Source organism: Falco naumanni, chromosome 1 (genome assembly GCF_017639655.2).
Source record: "Falco naumanni isolate bFalNau1 chromosome 1, bFalNau1.pat, whole genome shotgun sequence".
Lineage (NCBI taxonomy): Eukaryota > Metazoa > Chordata > Aves > Falconiformes > Falconidae > Falco > Falco naumanni.
Window position 1 is genome coordinate 32,044,106 of NC_054054.1, and position 18,638 is coordinate 32,062,743.

Below are 18,638 nucleotides of genomic sequence, written 5' to 3' on the forward strand. Positions count from 1 at the left end.
CAATGCTTTCCATTAACCTCTTCTGACATATACCCTCTTTAGTGCAGAGGAGATGCAACAAGCTGCAGCTGTAATCTTCTGAACTAGTTGAAATGGATTAATAAATATACCTTCCAATATTTTGTTTATTGTAATTAATATTTTATGTTATTTTAGATAGAAGTAAGCAGTGTTGGGAAGAATTTGAAAAGACATCATCATCAGTCTTTTACGTAAGCAGCGTTTTCCCTTTTGTTGACTAATATGTGTATATGTGTTCAGATATGGAAAATGGGAGAAGGAGAGCACAAGTTTGTAACTGAGATTCCAAACGATTTTCAGAGTATCTGTGGTATTCTTCCAGTCTATGCTTTCAAAACCAGTTTTCATTACTATGTTTACATGGAGCATGAGCTGAATAATTTTGTTAATGCCGTGAGCTAGTTGAGTTAACATGCTGCATGATCTAGCACTGGAGTCTGATAACCCTCCATAAAAAATGGTTGGAAGGTCAGTGGCATTAGGATCAGTCTTCAAAAGAAGTCTTGGTCTTTCTGAAGTCAAGAGAAGTGTTGCTGTTGCTGTGAGAGAGCTAGGATTTCACCAGTGAAATTGTTTCCTGCTTTGCTTAGGTAGAGAGCAAAATTTCTACCAGAAGTGTTCTTCCTCTATCCTTTACTCTAAGGAACTGAATAATTTTTTTAAATGGCTCTTTAGTTGTTCTCTTTCCCTGTAATTTAAGATTGACTCTTTCTTGTGCAAATAATTTAAAAAACCACTTTTTAATATGGAAACTATTTAACAGTAAATTGCATGGCAGACTTAAGTGTTATACCTTCTCTGTTGCGGTTACCCAGAAATTGTAAACTTATACATAGTAACTCTAAGAGACCAATAACTTAAATTTTCATATGCCAGTTTTAGAAAATACAAGGGAGGGGTGGAGCTGAAAATTTTGAGGTTGTGTAATGATGCATAAAACACCAGAAGATACCTACAGGTCAGAAAAATAAAACACCCTGCTGGTTTAATATGCTTGTAGACAAGGGATTTGTTAAAAATACTCCAGAATTTATCACACTAAATTGCAGAGTAGATTTTGAGAGTAAACAGACGAGAAAAGCAAAAAATACTGGCAGTGACTTTAAGGCTGTCAGTTATGGAAATTCTGAGATACAAATTTTGGTATGTTTTTTTTTCTTTCATAGTACCTTTTGATAGCCAGCTGACTTTTCTTTCATGTTCAAGTTTTAGGGAAGTTTTCTATTATGATGACACTGCCGGATACTTTGTTCTTGGAGGCAGTGGATATGTAAATGGTATTGAAGCATTCTTTGGACCTGTGATATACTATCGTCTCAATGTGTTGGAAACAGAACAGGTAAACAAAAGCAGTATTTGGAAATGTTTAAATATTAGCAGCCCGCTATGGGCTGTATTTTATTTTGTTTTAACTCAAGCTCTTAGCAAGTGATAGACTTGCTATGAAGCATAATAGTACTTGGGAATATATAACCGAAATATGATCATGTTCTGCTGAAATCTAGGAATGTTAGTTATCACTTAAAAGGCTAAAAGATAAGACTTATAGAAGCAAGTATGTAAAGCAATGTTCCTGAATCTGTATTTAAGTAAGGATTTATTTTCAGTGTTGCTTTGTTTCCCAGACTTTTTGATGATACAGTATTGAACATGTGATTAATTTATGGTTTTGTTGAAATTGGTGGTAAAAGTCATGTAGACTTGGTCAGTTTTGGAAGTTCATCCATGGTTTCTTGGATTATACTGACTGTTTAAAGTCATAGTCTGTTGTGGCCAGCATCAGGTTGCCTGGCACATTAACATGATGTGCCAGAGAAGCTGATCGTAGTAAACAATGTTTCCTGGTTTTATTTGCCTACAACACTTCTTTCTACCCAAGCATAGGCAACAACAGGTACTGTAGATGCCATTTATCTATGATTTGCCTTTTTATAGATTTCTAACCCTCTTCATGATAAAGAAACAGTGGAACAAATTGAACTCTACTATGAGAGATGTATGGACATTCGAGAAATAGTTTATGAGTACAGATACATTGTAAGGCAAGGTGAAAAAGCACAAAGAAATCGTAAGTGTTGATCTGTGATGTATGAATTTTAAACTGTCATCTTTGGAGACCTGTTTTCTTTCCTTTTACCAGAATCTGGATAACAGTCACCAAAAGTAAACTTAAATTCAGCCATAACAAGAAAAAAAGGCAATTTGGAAAGTTTAGCCTTGCTACTGGTAGCTAAAACTATGGGTTTGTCCCTGCAAAGACTTTTGTGCCATGGAATGCAGACTTAAGTCATGTTCTTGGTAGTTCTTCTCTAGTAAGACAGGTGTATAAAGGGACAAAGAAACACTTTCAAGCTTACATGTAAGCTATTTGGTTGCCTTTCCTCCTTTTCATTCCCAAATGAATTCCCCCAAATGGGTGATTTTTTCTAGAATGTCTCTCCCACAGTTGCCTAATGTACAGTAATTGACAGGTGTATACCAAAGCAACTACTGTAGTGAAGGAAGAGTAACATAGGGTGTGTGTGCTGAAAACTAGCTTATGTTTCCAATTGGAATTTGATTGCATACATTGTGACCGGAGTATGGAGGAGAGTAGAAAAAATCTTACCTATTTGTAACTGGTCTGTGCTAGCTGTATGAGTTTTTAGCACTACTTTTTGTTAAGGATGTGTTCATCTTGTCCATGAATTTTTAGTTTACCCTAGAAACATCTTTTTTTCTACCAGAAGCTTATTTTAAAGACCAGCCAAGTCAGCTTTCATGTCTTAAATATGTTGTTTTCTCTAGGTTACTGTGAAAACTATTATTTGGAGCTGATTCACAGCTATGGAGAAAAATCTAAATGTGATGCCTTCATGTGGGGAAAAGAGCTCAGGGAAAAGTACCACACTTTGTTCAAACTGTTACAAGAGATGGATTTCAGTGCTGCAGATGGTAATCATATTTTATTTTATTGTTCTTAAACAACTCCATATTATATGTCATTTAAGTTAGTATGCTTTGACTTCAGTTTGTTTTACACATTTTTGTTCATATCAGCTAACTTAGTAAAGGAGTGTCATGTGACTTATATGTTGTGCTGCAAATGAGGGATGGCTTATTTTGTAGAAGGAAATAGAGATATCCTTATGCTTTTAGTGGTTAGTTACTTTGAGATGGTCTTCTGGATTTTTATTCACTCCTCTTATTCAATAGTACCTTTTATCTCCAGGAATTTTGGTTGTCTGTATTGAGAATAACATTCAGTGTGAGAAATAACAAAATCTGTCTCAGTCCCATTAAATTAACGAGGGGAGATCCATTCCTGATTTTAACTCTTGCAATAACTGTGTGTCCTATGTTTTATTTTTGGTGTTAGAAGATGGAAGTGATACAGTTCTAGAAGTTGGCCGGAGGATATTTGAGAAGGTTGCAAAGGGTCTGTCCAGCGCTGATGGCCTCAGCAATATGGGCTTCTCTGTTCCTCTCTTGGTGGATTCAAGTTGTTGTGGATACCATAAGGCTTCTTATTTTCTTGCAGTTATATTTGAAACAGGGCTAGGTGTGCCTGTGGATCGTACAAAGGTAGAGTATTTAATATGCTTGGTTACGTCCGTGAAATTACCTTTAAAGGCAATTTAGAAATGGGATGGATTTATGATCAATTGAATTTAAAAATGTGAAATGGCCCCCAGATCTAGGCTGTAGTTGAAGGGATTCCCCAAAACACCTACTCTTAAAAAGCCCAGTGGCAGTGAAGTCTTTATGAACTCCTGATTGTGGGAATCTTTATCCTGCTCATCCAGAACAAGGAAATCAATAATATAGTAAGACCTAAAAATGGTGGTAAAGTGAAAAGCAGGGAACGTACTGCTTTTCTCAGTCACTGAGATGGTAGGATGAAGTAATAACCGCAGAATCACCCGCAGCCATTTGTAGATGGGTATGGAAAATGTCTCACATCAGGCAAATGTCCTAAAGTGGAAAGGTTGCACAGTACGTTCAGGAAAGAAGTCCCATTTTACAGTGTGCAAAAATGTGGTGCTGAGTATATTATGGTCAAAGGTTTACAGGTAAGCAAAGTAGAACAGTTTTATTTTGGAAAAAACCTGACCATGCTTCAGCTGAGCAACTGCAGAGCATATAAACTCCTGACCTTTTAGTTAGGTTGCAAATAACTGAAATGTTTCCATGTGATTCCATTGCAAGGTCAAATAAAGTGGAGGCATTTATTTATCACTGGAAGAGGGCTATACTGAAATTGCCAATGTGTATTTAATTGTGATATAATAGTGTAATATAAAATGCTCATAAAGAATAGCAGATCTGCCTAATGTGGTTACAGGATGCTAAATCAGAACTCCTCCTCAGAGGCCAGTCTGAGACCAAGCTCACTGCAGTTTTTCAAACACAAGAAACCTTAGACAGGAGCCTTTTTTGTACCCTAATTATGAAGTATACCTAGTGCTAATTATGGAGATGAAGTAATTTTATTACTGGTTCCGCTTCAGATAGTGTAGGAAATAATTTAATATCCCGTGTAAATGGAATACTACTGTTTTATTACTGTGCAGGTGAAAAATAATAGTGCTGAAAATGGTTTTGGCAAATTTGCAGTACCTCAACTATTTCCAGCACCAATTACTATCTCAAGGGAGCTTTGTGCTGAAACCTTGTCAGCCACAAGTCCCATCCTTCTACTCCTGTGAGATCCTTGGGGTGAGATTTTCAAGTGCTGTTTGTTAACTTCCATATGTTTCCACTGAATTCGGTGCAAAAACTCCAGTTGGCATCAGTGAGACTATTTAAGTCACTGCTGAATATAAAAACTGTCATAGCATAATTAACACTATAATAAAGTAGCATGAAAATTTGTAGCACCCTTAGTGGTGGCAGAGTAACTGCAATACTTGAAAAGTATTTAGAGATTCCATTTTTTCTTTTCAATCTTTCTATACATATAGAAGGCATTTTAATGACTTTAGGGCAGTGCTTGATTTTGTAACTGTTTACGTGGTATAGCTAGTATGTCAACTACCAGTATGAACACTGTTCCCTATGAATCTCCACCAAAGTGCTAAACTTGTGAGATGTGCAGTGAATTCACTCTTGTTTATGTCTGTTGATTTTTGCCAGGGACTGCTATATAGTTTGGTTGGCACTCAGGGGAATGAGAGACTTGCTGTAATGAATCTTGGCTATAAACACTACCAAGGCGTTAATAACTATCCAGTTGATTTGGAGCTGTCCTATGCTTATTACAGTAATATTGCAATAAAGACATCATTGGATCAACACACTATAAAAGGGGAACAGGTAAGAATTATAAATGGATCTAAATTTCTTTTCTATGACTTTTCATATTTTCATTAATTTTCATATTAATTATGTAGCTAGAACGTTTCTGTCTTGATTTACAAATGTTAGCTCATCTGATTGATGTGCCTGCCCATGGCAGGGGTGTTGGACTAAATGATCTTTAAAGGTCACTTCTAACCCAAACCATTCTATGATTGTTACGAAATCCCCCAAATTATATGTAAATATCATTACTCTGTTTCTTAGCAAGGGGGAAACCAAATCAAAGTTAGGCTCAAATCCTCAGAATTGTCCACATGAGTATCTTTCAGTAAAGTCTAGGTCTTATTCTTGGGCCCTAATTCCTCACTGAGATTTTAATTATTAATATAATTTGATGTGTTTATTAAGCAACCAATCCACTGTTTTAGTAGCCAGCCATCATGAAGTTCATGTAAAAGATGAATTGTTCTTTCCATACTCACACCTTTTCTATAATCAAATGTAAAGATTTGGCTGTTAAATAGGTATCTGATGAGATAAAGTTTACAGTTAAATTCTTTTAGAATAAGCTGCTAAACAGGAGGTAACACAACTTTTATCTGTGAAGAATACTGAAGGTAGGCTAGTACTAGGATTCTGGCTTATCAGGAAGAAAGATTATTGTACCAAAAAAAAAAAAAAAAGAGATATTTTGATTGCTGAAGAACTAAAAATCAGTAGATAGCCACCTAGATAAAAGTGCTGTAGGGCAGGTCTTCATCAAGCTTTCTGCCAGCCTTTTTTTTTTATCTTTTAAGAGAGATTTCTACAGGAACTAAAAAGCCTTAAAAGGTTAAAAGAACTTCTTTGCCATTAAGTGCATTTAAAACTACAAAGGTGGTGGGTGGTTTTTTTCAGTTGTTGACACCTTGGCATATCTTCTCAGTGTAGAGCGGACTTACGAGTTTTGTACTGTAATGAGGCAACAAATGTTTTTTACATCGGATGTAAGGATGGTTCTTAATTCACTGGCCAACAGAGGAGTAGTGAGAATTCTAAAACCCAGAATGATAATGAATTTTTAGGGTTAAACAGGAAACGGGCAACATTTTCATTTTGTTGGCAGATGTATGAATTCATTGTGTAATCATTTTTTTGTGTGTTCACCTACTCTTCAGGCATTTGTTGAACCTATAAGGCTGATGGATGATGAACTCCTAAAAGCTCAAACAAAAGAAAACGGTGATGTCTTTATGTGGTTAAAACATGAAGCAACAAGAGGAAATGCAGCTGCACAGGTATAAAGTGGTACACCTCCCTTTTCTTGATTTTATACACATGTGTTGTATGTACATCTGACTTTCTAAGAAAGTTGTAGAGGATAGTGAAGTGGACAGACTTTTTCTGCCCAGAATTGCTTCTATTTCCCATGTTTCTGTCTGATAATATCCAGTGACTGTGTAAAAAGCTTTAACAATGATGCAAGGCAAAAGGGAAGAGTTGTCAAGACTTAGCAACCCCCTTCTCTGATCGTTTTCACTGGGTTTGTATTTGACACAGTACAGTTATTGCTGCTGATCTGAGACCAATAATACTGAGCCATGTGCATGCATCAAAGTCTGCCTTTATCACTTACCTCTGCACTTAAATCAAGACAGACTTTCATGGAACTGACAACTGTAAAAAATAACCCTACTGTAGATTTAATGTCAGTATATTTCACCACTGGGAAACCCTCTGAATATTCTTGATAACCAATTGTTTTCAGACTGTTGAGGACATTTAACTATTTTCCTCACGTATTTAAAATCCATTTAAGCCTGCAAAAGCCTGCTCCTGCAATTCCAGTCTCAATACTAGCATTTATAACATTAGCGTTTATGTTTTCTTTTAGCAACGGTTGGCTCAGATGCTGTTTTGGGGCCAACAAGGAGTGGCAAAAAATCCTGAAGCTGCAATAGAATGGTACGCAAAGGGTGCAATAGAAACAGAAGATCCAGTGTTAATATATGATTATGCCATTGTGTTATTTAAGGTAAGTCATGTTTCGTATTTTAACTTCTAAAAAAACATTCCTATGACATGAATGTTTGTAAGTTATCTGCAGTGACACGCTGTGAGAGTGTATACAAGTGCTTTTAGATTTGTCTTTGAAAATCAATCAATAGTTATGAAGCTAAGGTTGACTTTTACCAGTTACACACAAAAATTTTAAAAAGGGCAAGTTAAAAGCAGTTTAGTCACTTTGTTGCTAGCCAGATTCAGGACCAAAATACCACATAAATTGTAGATCCTAATTTTATATAATGGCTTGTCACCTCAAAAATCTAACCAACTAGTAGGTAGAGGCCTTGGTGTAGAAATGCAGGTGAAAGTTCAGTCCTTTCTTAGAACTCCATTTATTAGATCTCTGGGAATTTTTTTTAGTAGGACTTAAAGTCTGCATGCAGTTAGTTTTTCCCTGCTAGAAGCAGTAGACAGCAGTGGCCACACTCAAACGTAACCTGGGTTAAATAAGTTGTATCAGCTGAGCAGTGTCACCCATAAGACATTCAACGGTACTAAAGGTTAGATATATTAGTGAAGAACTGTTAGGTCTTCATCTCATTCTTTTGATGGAATGGATGGGCTGTCCTCTACAAAATGCTTGCTTAAGTTTTGCTTGTGTTAATTTTGAGCACCCATGGTCTGTTTGACCCATGTCCAGAATTAATTGATATGGACAACATTAGCATGACATCTGTGTACTTCCTCTGGAGACACTCTGACATCCTTTTTCAGGAAAGCTGAGAGCTCTTACTCCTTGCCAAATTGTGGACAATCTATGCACCTTCGAATGCTACTAATTCTTCCTTAGCTGCCAAAAATTAAAGATCTGTGATAATATTTACCCATAAAAATCACTTGGATTGACTGGTGAAGTAATTCTTCCTAGTCTTTGTAGAGCTGTGAATGAAGGATAAGCACAAAACTTTTTTGTTGTTGTAGCTGTTTAAAGCTGAGTAACACCTAGTAAATAATAGTATCACTGTTAAAATGAATTTTATGTGTGAATTTTTGTTAGCCTGTATTCTGTATTTGTAAACAATGATTGTTTCATATATCCGTTTCCTAGGGCCAAGGTGTGAAAAAGAACACAAAACTGGCTTTGGAATTGATGAAGAAAGCAGCCGCCAAGGTAAAATGCAATAAATATTTTATTGTAAAAGTCCTATACCAGGTGCTAATAATAATGAACTGATTTATATAAAATGCCTGTTACTATAATTCTGTGTAAATACTGGTTGCTTCTCCCAATGTCATCACCATGAATGGTGAAAGCCTTTTTCCCCCAAATTGAGAGACTAGACTACTTGAATGGCCACTCAGCCAAAATTTTTGTGGAAGAAAAGTAATTCTCTCTACTTAGATCTTTTGGAACTTGATGATAGTTAAGTGATTAGAGGGTGAATAGTTGTTCCAGGAGTATGTTTTTGCCTCATATTCCTAAGCATTTTCCTCTAGACCATACTAGGTATATTTCTTTATAGGCTTGAGCTTTTGACACGGTGATCTTTCCAGACAGGTAGAGATAACTGCCATCTTTGAAAATCCATGCCAGCAGGCTTCACTATAGTAACAGAGCATCTTTAAGGTGCAATGTGAATGAGAAAGAGTAACAGCTGAGGTCTGGATTGTACTTCCACAATCTGCACAGAGTGATGGTGCAGTCCTGCAGCCTTCAGGAGCTGAAGGCAGAGTGGTGTCTTCCTGTCCAACCCGCCTGAGCTGTGGTGGTTTACGGCTACTTCTCTCTGCACAGAGTTAATGCTCCTCCAGGGGATGCTGGTGACTGGAAAAAGACTGCATGTGCTTTCTTAGGCCAGCTGTTCTCTGCTTCAGAGAGGAGACCTAGATGTCCCAAAGCCTTCTGGTTTTTTCCATAGCATGGGGAAACATTGACAGATGCCACAAAGAAGAGGAGCCTTGCTCCGTTTAATAATCTAGTACAGTCAGTCAGATTAGCCAGGCCATGGTCTGGTCCTAAGTATAAAAGTAAAAGAGTACCTAGACCTTTAATACCTTACTAGCTCTTAGAACCAGAACTAGTTAAATTACTGACAAGGGACAGTAGGACTTCACTGCTGAGCACCATCAGAAAAGAATTGTGCCTGTTCTGTCGTTCCTTTGAAAGAGGAGAGACTACCTGTTCTACTGCCTGTTTGGGAAAGGCTTGAATAAACTGAGTGGCTTTCACAGTGTGATCAAAATTCACTTGACTCAGGATCTGAGGAACCGATTCCAGGAAGCATCCTGGAGATAACAATTTCCTCACTCTCCTTGAACCCAGATACTTATGTTTTTATGCTCCTGTACAAAAATACAATTATTGAAAAGTTTAACTGCTTTTGCCTTTTAATGGGTTAGTAACACTCTTTAAAAAGAAAAAGAGATAATGTTCCAGAGGGCCTTTGTAAGTGCCAGTAGTGTGCAGTTCTGTCTACACAAATTACAGGAGACCACTGTTCAGCATAGAAGGCAACAGTAGCAAGCAAGTAACTTGTGTTTCTGCACTGAGATTCCTTAGGTGGCTTTTACCTTATGTCACTGATCTGGCATGGTTGCTATTTAAACATACATTATAAAATAGGACTAAATAGCATGTTCACATTCATTGGTACAGACTAATTTGAACTGCTGGCATACTTACAGCCACCATATGATCCACCAGTTTATGCAAGGAGATGGTAACTCATTGCAACTAAAATAAAAACTGTTCCAGGAAGATTTTTTCCTCTTGATCCATAATTATTGATGCAAAGATGCAACTGTATGATGGCATGTAGCACTATCTTAAGCAGATCTGTATGATGTTGGTCAAATACATTTTGAAACAGCATCACAAACTTGTGTTCATTGCTTCCTGTTTATGCTTAGGGAAAAGTTCTAATTTAAAAGAAGTGGGGTTTTTGATTGCTAGCGCTGTCAACCAGGTTCTGACACCTATTCAAGAATAGGTGTCCTGTTTTGGCTTTGCAGAGGAAACAAGAAAAACAGTTGCAGTTTTTGTTGTCAACAAGTACAAATCTGAATGCAGACATGGCTAAGACTATAGAGTAAGACAGCACTGGAGTCTTATTCCTGGTTCTCGCTATGTCAGGAGGGAGAATAGTGTGGAAAAAAAGCCAGCAAATCTTTACGTCCCTTAGTCCCAGATCAGTGTAATTTCGGCTGGATCTGTCTGCCAGACATCTAGAATATATAGACAAGGTTACGAGAGCACCCAAAGTCAAGCAGCAGGTTGGAATTGCAAAGTGACCCAAAGCAGAATCAAATGTGTGACGTGAGACTGCTCTTCTCCTTCCCTAAGGGCTTGCCCCAGGCAGTGAATGGATTGGGATGGTACTACCACAATTTTAAAAGAGACTACAGAAAAGCAGCTGAACACTGGTTAATTGCTGAAGAATTGGGAAATCCAGATGCATCGTACAACCTTGGTGTCCTTTATTTAGATGGGATTTACCCTGGAGTACCTGGTAGAAATCAAGTGAGTAAATATTTAATAGTACTATTTCTTACATTAGGGCCCATTTTAGAAGCTTTTGCTTCATTCTCGAGACCGCTGTGTTCACTCTGAGTTGGATTTTGATACTTCTATCACAAAGAAGGGTGTTATTGGGGAATTCAGTCAGATTGCTTAGAGAGAGATGTTACTCAAATATCTCAGTCATACTTACGTGTGTGTTTGTGTTCCTTTAATTTAGAAACAAAGCAGGTGCAGGTTTAGCTCCAGGGACTGCCTCTGCTTTCCTCCTTCCAGAGACAGCAGCCAGGATAATGTATGCTCTCGCATCGTGTGATCCTTTTGGTATCTCTCGGTTTTAGAATGGAAAGTAGGTAAAGGATGCTTTCCACAATAGATGAAAGCAGCAGAACCTTGTCCTTGAGCTTGTGAACTACATTCACATAGCTTCTGAGACTGTCACAACTACAGTGAGAGACCTTCAAGCCAATGTAACTACTTGCAGATGTAACTATTTAATACACTCCTGGTAGACCGCAATATTTTGGTTTGTCTTTCTGTGACAGCACATTTATTAACTTTCCTCAGTGACATGTGCAGAATTAATTTTCCCCTAATAGGAAGGGTCTACTCAAGTTATATTTCTTTTAAATAACTAGAGAGTTTACAGCCAACAGCACATAGTGAGGCAAGCTGTAATAGATGCAAGAAGACCTTGTTATTGGAGCTAAAAGATGTTTCCAGCATGGCTTGTGGGTTCTGAGATCCGGATATACTCCAGACAGTGAGCATATCTGCTGCCAACAGCAGCAGCGCTCACCAACATGTGCATTTGGCAAATGCATTTTCCTTCCTGAGGGACCAAAATACCTTTCAGGGTGGACTGATTATAAGAGTACACCTAAAAGTGCTCAGGCTTCTTTATTTACCAAAGCTATGGGCAAGGAGGCATATGTTATGGCTGTGATGGATGCTCTGAAGTCCATGCTTACCCACAGAAAATGTATATTGATGGTTAAAAATTTCCTGAAATGAATTATTTCGGGCTGTATGCTGCTTTGGTTTATATTTCAGATTACTATTTCTGAGGGTAAGACATGGAGAGCCACAGAGCCCTCCCGCTTCTGCAACTCTGGCCCGGGCTACTCAGCCTGTGTTATCTTCTATAAACCAGTTTCAGGGGCTTGAGTACCATGGTTGCACACGGCTGGGCATACTGAGCATTGCTGCTCCGCCCCAGCCCTCACTTAGGCATCGCCAGAGCAGAAGTCCTGTTCCCCAAGACCCCTTATTAATCTCTCTACTAGTGAACAACTAATTTTACTTTTGTCAGTATACACAAGACTTGTATGTTACCATGTGTTAGTTACACATTTAGACACTTTCCTCTTTGACATTCCATGTATTACCAGAATTTATGTGTTTAAAAACCTTTTCGCAGTCTAAACTATTAAAAAGTTAGAGGAAAGGTATTAATTTCACCTAAGTACATTAAAGTACTTAAACTGGCTTGCCCTCATTAGCCAATTGCCTCTTTTAATTCATTTGCTGAAATTAATCCTGGGAAACAAAACTCAGTAAACGTTAATAATGCAGCTTTGCGAATTGTGTCTTGTTTCTTCACAGACGGTTGCTGCACGCTATTTCTATAAAGCTGCCCAAGGAGGACACATAGAAGGGACTTTACGATGCTCTCTGTACTACATCACAGGAAATATGGAAGACTTCCCTAGAGATCCAGAAAAAGCTGTAATGTAAGGAATGAAACCCTTGGTTAAAGGAGAGTATATTTCTGGTGGGATTATCTTGATTAATGGTGTTTTTTAAGTCCGTAGCCTAAGTATCTTGTACTTAATGGTGCTTACCTCCTTGACAAAAGGTTGTTCTGCGGTAAAGTTTAATCCACATGAATATGTATGTTATTTAAATGACCAGTAGACTTTGAGAGATGTTGAGTATTTTTAGTATTTTTTTTTCTGGAACAACTCAGAGAGATTATATGGAACAACTCTGAGACGTATCTAACAAAGCCATGCTTATTCGATTTTCAAGAAATACTAGTCTTCTGATGTGGTAGGACTGATACTTTGTATCAGGAAAAAGGCAGATAATTAGTTATAGCATTATTAACTTAGGTTTGTTTTCTTAAAAAAAAAAAAAAGAAAAGAAAAACAAGGAACTACTTTTGCTGATAAAAAACATAGGATGTCTCTAGTATGCTCAGAGATGAACGGGCAAAATGTTCTCATTCAGTCAACAGTTAAAAGACTGATGTAGCAATTACTGTGAAACTCCATAGTTTGTCTCATGAAAGAAGTCAGAAGGTGATCCCATATGCTTTTGTGTCCTTTGAGTCAGTGTGAGTTGGGATAATGTTACTGGAGCACAGCTGTTCATTTCTTGTTTTTTGTTCTTTTCTACAGCTGGGCAAAACACATTGCAGAGAAGAACGGCTACTTAGGGCATGTCATCAGAAAAGCTCTCAATGCTTATCTGGAGCTTTCATGGTTTGTTTGTTCTGTTCTCTTCAAGTTCATTTTCTATTTTCACTTAACTTTATAGCGTGATAAAATAATTAACATTGGGCCATCACCTCAAAAAAACACAAATAGCAACACCACTGAAATCAGTAGCAAAACACCTATTGACATCAAGGGAGGGAGGAGTTGACCCAAAGCCTAATTCAGCAGTTATGACAGAATCAAGTGAAAAAGAGGGAGTTTGTAAAATGAAATATTGTTGTACTGGCTGTCTGTGGTTTTCATCCCACAGTACTGTAGCATGTAATGTGTACTGGATTAGCCAGAGGAATGCCTTTCATTTTTAATATACCCTCTGTTCCAAAAACCATATTCCCCTTTCCCTCTTCTGTATAATTCCATGTCATGAAAACTCAGGCTGCTGGATTAGATTTGTTCTTCTTTTGTATATAATTAATACTATCTTTTCTATAAAGTGTAATAGGAGGTTACAATATCCAGTAAGTCAACCAAGAAGTTTCAAAATAGCCTCCAGGTTAGTGCTCCGTTTTTGCAGTGACCTGTAGGCATGAGCATTGGATACTGTACATGCAGGTATCAGGCTGTCACATGTGATTAAAACTGGCTACTTTAGTCCTGCAGCCTCCCTATGCTAGTGCTTAATTACTGCTTCAGGCTTAAGAAATCTATAAGAAACTGCCAGCCTACTGTTCTGAGTAATTGATTCCTAGAAGTTTCTTTTTATTAGGTCCATCACAGACATTTCTCTTGAGATGTGACCTCATTTTTCAACGCTGAAAAAGTCTCAGTTAATGTTTTTGTAGCATGTTCTGATGTACAAGCCTGTGACTCTGCCCAGCTCACTCTGCATACAGTCACATGAAAGTCCTGTGCACATGCCAGGTATAGCATTAAGATCCCAGGAGGTCTGGGGTTTGGTCTCTGCCATGGTTTTAAATTGTGTTGTGGAGAAAATCACTGGAAGCGTGACCCTTCAATAGTAGGAAAAAATTACACCAACTGTTGAGTTTTTTTTTTTATCTTGTCATTTTAAAACCAAACACGTGCTTTTAAAGACTTCTCTTAATTTTGATTGCTTAATCTTCATAATACCGAGTAGGTGGGTGACAGAGAATATGAAAGAGATGCTGTCCTCTAGAATCATGAGCGGCGCTGTACTACTGTACTGTAATACTGAATTGCTATACCGCAAATGCAAAACTAGCTTTTATTACTTGATTTTACAGTCAGTGAGATGCCTAGATTCCATAAGGGGACTGAGAATGTTATTCTATTCACACATTCAAATATAACGAGAGAAAATTCCTGTTACAAAAATTTCATAGTCTAAAAAGACAGGACAAACAAGTCATTGAAATAAAAGGGTGAAGCTTATACAGGTAGTATCCAGGTGAATGTTTGACAGATACATACACAGCAGCTAAGTTAATTACAGATTTTTTTAAAGTGTAGGAGGTAAGGGTCTCTTAAGAATGTTTTGTCTGAAACATTTAAATAGATAATTTGGCTTAATATCAAATCAACTGTATCATCAGTCTTGCACTTAGAATAAATGTATGCTGGACCTAATCTAGCTTCAGTGCAAGAGAGAAAACTGCGGATTCTTGAGATCTGTGGCAGGTTGTTACACAATGAGCCAACTAAGAGGTTGTTCCATTGCCAGTAGATGTAGCTGTTGCATGGGTTTGCCAGCCTCTTGCTTTTAAACGTTCTACCAAGATTTTGCTCTTAGGTGATTTTATCAATTCATTTAGTGGGATTTTTTAAACTATTAACTAAAATGCATGTTGTTTTTGTCAGGTTAGTCACTGATTTATTTTATCTTAACGACAGGCATGAAGCTCTGCTGCATTATGTATTAGCAGCTGAAACTGGGATTGAAGTGTCACAGTCAAATCTAGCACACATTTGTGAAGAAAGACCAGTAAGTAAATGTATTCACAACTCATTATCCCAAAAGGAACACTTGCTAATAATAACGTGATTCTAGTCTCTTATCTGTGTTATGAATGGATGGATCAATTCTTTTCTTTCCAGGACCTAGCAAGGAAATACCTAGCAACTGACTGTGTTTGGAGATACTACAATTTCTCTGTATCTCAAGTCAATGCACCATCATTTGGTATGTATAAGGAATTCTCTCTGAATTTTAATTTTACGGGTTTTTATTTTATTTTAAAAACTACATTTTTTATAACTTCTATGTGAGTGAGCAAGTTAAGGGAAGAGTAATCCCTGCTTATCAGACATTTCCTTTTTGGTAGACAGAAAGGCATTTTAATTCTTGTGTTTCAGCACAGCTTTTCTGAGAATTTCCTTTTTATGGCATAAAATGGATAAAATTCGAATAAAATAATAAAAAAAGACCAAGCTAAGCCCTGAGAAGGGGCTAGATAGCTAGATATTTAGAAGCCTAAGCAATTGGCTCAAGGTTTAAGAAAAAAAAATAGCAGTAGACTTTAGGAGCTCATGCTGTTTAGTTTATCAAAAAGAAAATCCAAAAGCAAATATGCCTCCATATCATAATTGAGTCATGAGAAACTAATGAAGGCTAAAGGATTCCTTATCTAATTTATTATGAGTTTTTCTGTAGGGGGTACAGAGTTTATCAACATTGGCACAGCTTACCTTGGGGAACTAAAGGATTCTCTGTTAAGGAAAAAAAAAAAAAAGACTTATTTACATATAATAAGTTACATTCCTCTGGCCTTAGATTTTACTACACCTGTGATTTTAGTGACTAAGTAATCTTGTTGCCTTTGAAAGAGTTACTCAATATTTGAAAACATTGATCTGATTGTCTCACAAAAAGGTTTAGGTGCTTTGTAAGAAGCACATGGAAAAGTGGAGTGAACATAACAAGGCAGAAACTGAATGCCACATTGATAGAGCCTGAAGCCACAGGAGCTGACAAACCCTGTTAGCTTTCACGAGGAGGTTGTAGATGTCTTAGCAAGGTGCAGTTTTATTCACCCTTCGGCAGATCCGCAATCTTACATTAGAAAAGGACAATCTTACATTAGAAAAACTTCTGAAGATCAGACTCCTGGAGTGAGACTGTGATTTCATTCAAGTAAAGGAGAAAAGACTTGCTGGGTTCAAGAGGGGAAGAAATTTATTATTTTACCTCTTCCTCACATGAGTAACATAACCCCTCTCTGCAGTAGTGGAGCATCAAATCCCCAGCGTAGGGCCTGGGATGGAGAGTCTAACCCTGGCAGCGGAGTGTTGCAGGGCTATGTTATCAGTGCAGTGCAGGGTGACCTCAAGGCCACTGCCTGCTCAGGAGTGCTCTCTGGGCCAGGGCTGGAGTGATGCAGTTGGTGTGGTTGAGGGGAACTCTCCTCTTCATGGTTTGCTAAAGCATTCATTGCCTTTCCCTCAGCATCTGTGCCAGCCTATCCACTTAGTCTTTCCGCCTTAGCTGTTGGGTCAGCGAATGACTTGCTTGCTGGAAGTGCTTTGCTATAGTCCCCTGTAAAAACAGGTGGGTTTTCTAGGTAGCTGCCGTAGACACACAGGGCAAGGTGTAGGAGTGTTTCAAACCATTTGGGGAAAGCTTAGGTTAAATAAGCATAGACAGTCATGGGAATTTTTAAGTTCTTCAACACAGATTAGGAATCGTGCTTGCTCCTGTCTGGGTCAGTGTCCACAGCATTTCATTACTGTGCAATATCACAGAAAGATGTTTGTAAAATATTTGCTGGGCATTGTTTCCTTCTAGACCAGGAAAATTTTATACCTACCATCGTCCTAGGTTGGGATGGATTTGAAATTAAGGAAATTATTGTCAGCAAAGTTCTGTAACTTTGGGGATGGATTCAGCCACCACAGTGACAGGTACAGAACAAACTTAGACAGCATGTGTTTAAGTCTCATCAAGTTAGTAGGGCTAGCCTGAATAATAAGGCTACAGGTTGCCCAAGGGCAGATTCAGCAGGTGAAGAAGGAAGCAGTATAAAGTTTCTACATCTCAATTTTGTAAAAGTAGCAATCTGGTTCGCTAGATTCATTAAAGAGAAACAATGAGAAATTTCATTCAAGATAAGTATTTTCAGTGGGCAGGCTGTTGTAAAGTAGCCACAGAGACAACCAGAGAGAGACTTTTTTTAAAAAATTATGTGCTACTGGTTTCTTCTACAGCTTATTTGAAGATGGGTGACTTCTACTACTATGGTTACCAGAACCAGTCTAAGGACCTTGAGCTCTCAATGCGGATGTATGCACAAGCAGCATTAGAGGGAGATTCACAGGTGGGTCTGCAGCTGTAATGTGTTCATAAAACGTCAGAGTTTAGAACAGTCTGAGGATTTATCTGAGACCGATTATTCTGCTTGACTATATCTGCACTGAAGAAACCTGCTAGAATAAGTTACAATTATTTCAAAATAGCTTGTGAGTCAGTAGTTGCTGTTTTATGATAACAGAAGGTAGACCTAGCATAGATGGACAGTCCTAGAATTAATATGTTTTGAAAGCTAAAGGTGAATGGCCTAATGCAGTGCTGCCTTACCTTGGCACAATTGATTCTGTTGTGACCTTGGTATTTTTGCTGTGGCAAGAGGAAGAATTAATAGACTGTTGAGTTTTATTCCATTGCTATCCTTTGCTACGTTGGGATATAAACAAGAAGAATGACCCGTTTCTCTTGGTATCTTGAGTGAATCCCAGGGTGAATTTTGTTCACTCCACCAACAAAAGGTTCATCTTAAAATTCTTTATAATTAAAAGATACACCATATCACATTACCAAAGACATACAGTTTCAACACTGAATTTGCTGCCCTCAGACCCTCCTGAAGTGTCCAGGGTGCAGTATTCTGTCCTTATGACAATGTCCCCAGACAGTATCTTGTATGTGAATTTTTTAGAGGTGACATAGTTGGGTTCTGTTTTAAGGATATTAGGATAGAACATTACTGCTGAACTAGCAAAGGAAAGAAGAGATGCATGAGCAGTTACTGCAAAGTATGAAAGCCAGACTTGATGGGGAATCCTGTAATACATCTCATGTGTGTGCATCTTCATGGTTCTGAAGAGACAGGGATGCCTAAGTCTTGTCCAAGAAGGCAAAGCTGTAAGATTAAAGTCTTAAATTGTCTGGGGGAAATTTCTGCTCTCAATTTCACTGTTCAAATTGCTATTGATCTAGAGAGCTAGGTGGAGGTGAATTAAACAGTAACAGAACAGGAATCCATTTCTGCTAGAGTTATTTCCCTATTAGATAAAAGATTAAGTTTAATATTGGGGCTGCATTTAAAGAGCAACTAAAAATGAGAAAGCTCAGATCTTTTTCCAGATGGTTTCTAAGAAAACAGCGCGGTATAACAAATGAATGTCAGTTCTCTTGCATT

At 37.8% G+C, this 18,638-nt stretch overlaps 1 protein-coding gene across 2 annotated transcripts in view; it reads left to right on the forward strand.

Moving 5' to 3' along the window:
* The window catches only part of SEL1L3 (SEL1L family member 3), a 37,054-nt gene that overhangs the window by 13,499 nt on the left and 4,917 nt on the right, over nt 1-18,638 (forward strand). The window contains exons 6-20 of one of the 2 annotated variants that reach the window (XM_040588078.1): nt 157-212; nt 1,228-1,360; nt 1,957-2,089; nt 2,809-2,955; nt 3,380-3,585; nt 5,137-5,316; nt 6,459-6,578; nt 7,175-7,315; nt 8,396-8,458; nt 10,631-10,807; nt 12,410-12,537; nt 13,207-13,290; nt 15,118-15,208; nt 15,322-15,406; nt 17,428-17,537. In XM_040588078.1, coding sequence (XP_040444012.1) covers nt 157-212; nt 1,228-1,360; nt 1,957-2,089; nt 2,809-2,955; nt 3,380-3,585; nt 5,137-5,316; nt 6,459-6,578; nt 7,175-7,315; nt 8,396-8,458; nt 10,631-10,807; nt 12,410-12,537; nt 13,207-13,290; nt 15,118-15,208; nt 15,322-15,406; nt 17,428-17,537 — 1,854 coding nt within the window. The remainder of the gene's footprint in view (nt 1-156; nt 213-1,227; nt 1,361-1,956; nt 2,090-2,808; nt 2,956-3,379; nt 3,586-5,136; nt 5,317-6,458; nt 6,579-7,174; nt 7,316-8,395; nt 8,459-10,630; nt 10,808-12,409; nt 12,538-13,206; nt 13,291-15,117; nt 15,209-15,321; nt 15,407-17,427; nt 17,538-18,638) is intronic. The other variant, XM_040588087.1, reaches the window with a different exon arrangement.